Source organism: Xenopus tropicalis, chromosome 7 (genome assembly GCF_000004195.4).
Source record: "Xenopus tropicalis strain Nigerian chromosome 7, UCB_Xtro_10.0, whole genome shotgun sequence".
Classification (NCBI taxonomy): domain Eukaryota; kingdom Metazoa; phylum Chordata; class Amphibia; order Anura; family Pipidae; genus Xenopus; species Xenopus tropicalis.
The window spans coordinates 6,140,493-6,144,358 of NC_030683.2; the positions used below are offsets into that span (position 1 = coordinate 6,140,493).

General features: G+C 47.3%; 1 protein-coding gene across 1 annotated transcript; it reads left to right on the top strand.

Moving 5' to 3' along the window:
* Positions 1-239: 239 nt before the first annotated feature.
* Positions 240-1,618, top strand: nanos1 (nanos homolog 1). The gene is given in 2 exon segments (NM_203526.1): positions 240-1,161; positions 1,210-1,618. A coding segment is annotated over 1 exon segment (387 nt). The 5' UTR covers positions 240-277; the 3' UTR covers positions 665-1,161; positions 1,210-1,618.
* The last annotated feature ends 2,248 nt before the right edge of the window (positions 1,619-3,866 follow it).

Below are 3,866 nucleotides of genomic sequence, written 5' to 3' on the forward strand. Positions count from 1 at the left end.
AGAAACTATAACAGATAAATAATGAAGACCAATTGAAAAGTTGATGAGAATTGCCCATTCTATAACAAACTTAAAGGTGAACCAACCCTTCAAGGGTGTTTCATTCACATTGCTAATGAAAGGGATGAGTTGCCACCATACTGCATAGAAACCAGACAGAGGGGGCAAATATTAGAAGGTATATGGTAACTGCCACTTGATAAATTGAGTCCACCAGGGAAGTGGTGGGAGGAGTTAAACCCGGAAGTGCATGTGGGACCCCCAGAACATTTCCAGCATGGATGGTGGGCTCTGCTTTAACTCATGGAGCGACTACTTGGGGCTCTCCAGTCTCATCAGCAGGGGGCTACAGCCAAGGGAAGGAGGGGAAAGCCCAAGGCCAAGATGGAAGGCTTCATATCCAACCCCTGCAGAACCTTTACCCAGCAAAGCGGCTGAGGCCCATGGACACAAAGGCTGCGGGTTCTGCAGGAGCAACCGAGAGGCCCAGTCTCTATACAGCTCTCACCGGCTGAGGGCCCCGGATGGACGCGTGCTCTGTCCCGTACTGAGAGGCTACACTTGCCCTTTGTGTGGGGCCAATGGCGACTGGGCCCACACCATGCGGTACTGCCCGCTCCGTCACTTTCTGAGACATCCCCATAGCCCAAGGGATGGGCAGTAGTGACCCCAAGCTGAGAGACATCCCCATAGCCCAAGGGATGGGCAGTAGTAACCTAAGCTGAGAGACATCCCCATAGCCCAATGGATGGGCAGTTGTGACCCAAAGCTGAGAGACATCCCCATAGCCCAAGGGATGGGCAGTTGTGACCCAAAGCTGAGAGACATCCCCATAGCCCAAGGGATGGGCAGTAGTGACCTAAGCTGCGAGACATCCCCATAGCCCAAGGGATGGGCAGTTGTGACCCCAAGCTGAGAGACATCCCCATAGCCCTAGAGATGGGCAGTTGTGACCCCAAGCTGAGAGACATCCCCATAGCCCTAGAGATGGGCAGTTGTGACCCCAAGCTGAGAGACATCCCCATAGCCCAAGGGATGGGCAGTTGTGACCCCAAGCTGAGAGACATCCCCATAGCCCTAGAGATGGGCAGTTGTGACCCCAAGCTGAGAGACATCCCCATAGCCCTAGAGATGGGCAGTTGTGACCCCAAGCTGAGAGACATCCCCATAGCCCAAGGGATGGGCAGTTGTGACCCCAAGCTGAGAGACAGACCTCACGGGACACTGTATCACTAATGGATCCCCTCAGGGGACGGACTTTGTACATCACTGCACTGTTTCTAATGTTACTGCTTTATTTGAACTGCTCTTATTGTCACTATTCCTAAGACTAAACACTGATTGATACTGATTGAAACTGATTGATACTGATCACCGACACCTGCACAGACACTGACCCAATCACTCAGCACCCACACCCCGCACTATGATCCCACCACTGATCATTTGGTATATGTCCCCCAGGGGCCCATATGCTGCGGCCAATCCCAGGTGCTGGGGGTCACAGCAGCTCTGCCAGAGATGCCCCAGGGTCGGGGGCCAATGCTCTTCTGTAAATATTTTATATATTTTGTTTTAAAAGAATCAATTTGTTTTTATTAAATTGAGACAAAATTCCAGATATTTCTGTCTGTGCCGTATTGTTTTATCACTTCCGTTTTCAGTTCAGGATCCTTCCTCTTCTCCTTCCAGCTTGTCGTACTTACTAATGCATGGTTGCTAGGGTAATTTGATCTTGGCAACCAGATCACCCTAATAAGGGGAAATGGTAACAAAATGAACTTTTTTTTTTCCTGTTAAAGAATTTAACTCTTTCTGCAGTAGAATCCTCAGAACTCAGATAGTGTAACCAACTTTTATTATGATGTAGAGAGTAATATTCTGAGACAATTTGCAATTGGTCTGCCTTTTTTATTTGTAGTGTTTATTTCACTTTTTGTTCAGCAGCTCTCCCATTTGGAGTTTCAGCAGCTATCTGGTTGCTAGGGTCAAAATTATCTTAGCAACCAGGGAGTGGTTTGAATGAGAGACGGGGATATGAATAGGAGAGGGGCTGAATTGAAAAACAAGTAAATAAAACTGGAGCCTCACAGAGCAATAGGGTTTGGCTGCCGGGGTCAGTGACCTCCATTTGAACGCTGCAGAGTTAGTTTTTGATTTGCCGCCTTCTTCTGTTATAAAAATAATAAAGACAAGTTCTTTTTTTTTAGCCTATGGCACTAAATGGGAGGCACAGGGTCCTATATCTACTGGCAGGTTAGATTTTGGGGTTACCCAGCCCATTAATCAGGGCCCTCTCATTGCAATTGATGGGAGAGACCCTAATAAAAAGAGCTAAGGAATTTGATTGGTAAGGAACCCATCCCCCATACTCGGCTCATACTCGGGTGAGCTGCATAGAAACCATAGAGTGCACAGATTTTAGCCGGGGCCGGCACTAAAGGGGTGGTTCACCTTCAAGTTAACATATAGTATATTATAGAACGGTTTATTCAAAGCAACTTTTCAATTGGTCTTCATTATTTATAGTTTCCACCTCTCAAACGAAACAGGGGTCACTGACCCCGGCAACCAAAAGACTATTACTCCGTGAGGCTCCAGTTTTATTGTTTTTTTTTTTATTTTTTACCCCCCAGTTTAGACATGGGGGTATTAAACCTACCCATGATGCATTGTTTTGTGCAGAGTTCTACTTACAGGGAGGATCACAGCAGTGGGGGGCTGGGGAACCTTCATATTCTCATAGGATACTGTATGCATAGGGTTAAATCGTACTACCCTCCCCATGGCGCAAAACAATCACTCCAGCATGCACTGCCCCCTGGGGGTACAGGCTTCCTATTTCCCAGTGGGGCACTTCCCTTCCCAGGGATAGGATGGCTATGAGGCCCTCCGTAGTCAAGCTTGGAGTTCCTTGCTTGGGATTGGTTGGCTATGGGGATCACGTTATTGCTGTGGGAAGGGAAGCAAAACCTGCCTCCAGCACCTGGTCCTTGATCCCCTATGCATGTTGGGAGTTGTAGTTCTACAGCAGAGCTCTAGTCTATGTGCAGTAGGAAGCTGCTTGGGAGAAGCCTTTATGCCTCCCGGCTCCTCCTAAACCCCTATACACAGGGTTCCCTGCCCACTGTGCCCAAACCTGGCCAACTGCTCTATATTTACTGTTCCCCCTTCCCCAGTAACAACAAAATGCTAAAGACTAAACAGATCCCTTTAGAGCGACAATCACCCCCATTCACCCCTCCATAAACTAACAGTGTCCCACCCCAGGTACTCGCTACTAACATACAGCCCTCCCCTCTCTGGCTCAGAAATGTTCTGTTTAGAAGAATAAGCTCAGTCTCTCTTTTCCTGCAGCAGCAACACTGTTGCGCCTAATAATCTGCTTGGTTGGACCTTAAAGGATAAGTAAACCTTGACAATTTATTGTATAATTGCTCAGGGTGCTTTTTGAAGCATTTCTGCAATTTATTTGAATCAGTTTCAGAGCTATTTAAGGCTTTATCTGCCAATATCATGAATTTTGTTAACATTGCCACCTACTGGTCAGTTCCTGTAACTGCACAGTAAGAGCAAACCATTTTGCTCATTCTGCTCAGGAAGGAGATGGGAAAGCGCATCTGAGGCCTCTGATCTGGCAGATAACATCTTAAATACTTTTGAATGTATATAACAAAAGTGCAATTTTACACTTTAAGGTTTACTTATCCTTTAAACCACAAATTAGCATGCACCAAGATCAAGTCAACTGTAGCCTCTCCATCTGTTGAACTACAACTCTTCAGCAACTCCGAGACAAGCTGTGGGCTGCTGGGAGTTGTAGGCGTTCCCCCTCCCCCATTGCAGTGAATAAGCAGAGCCGGGTG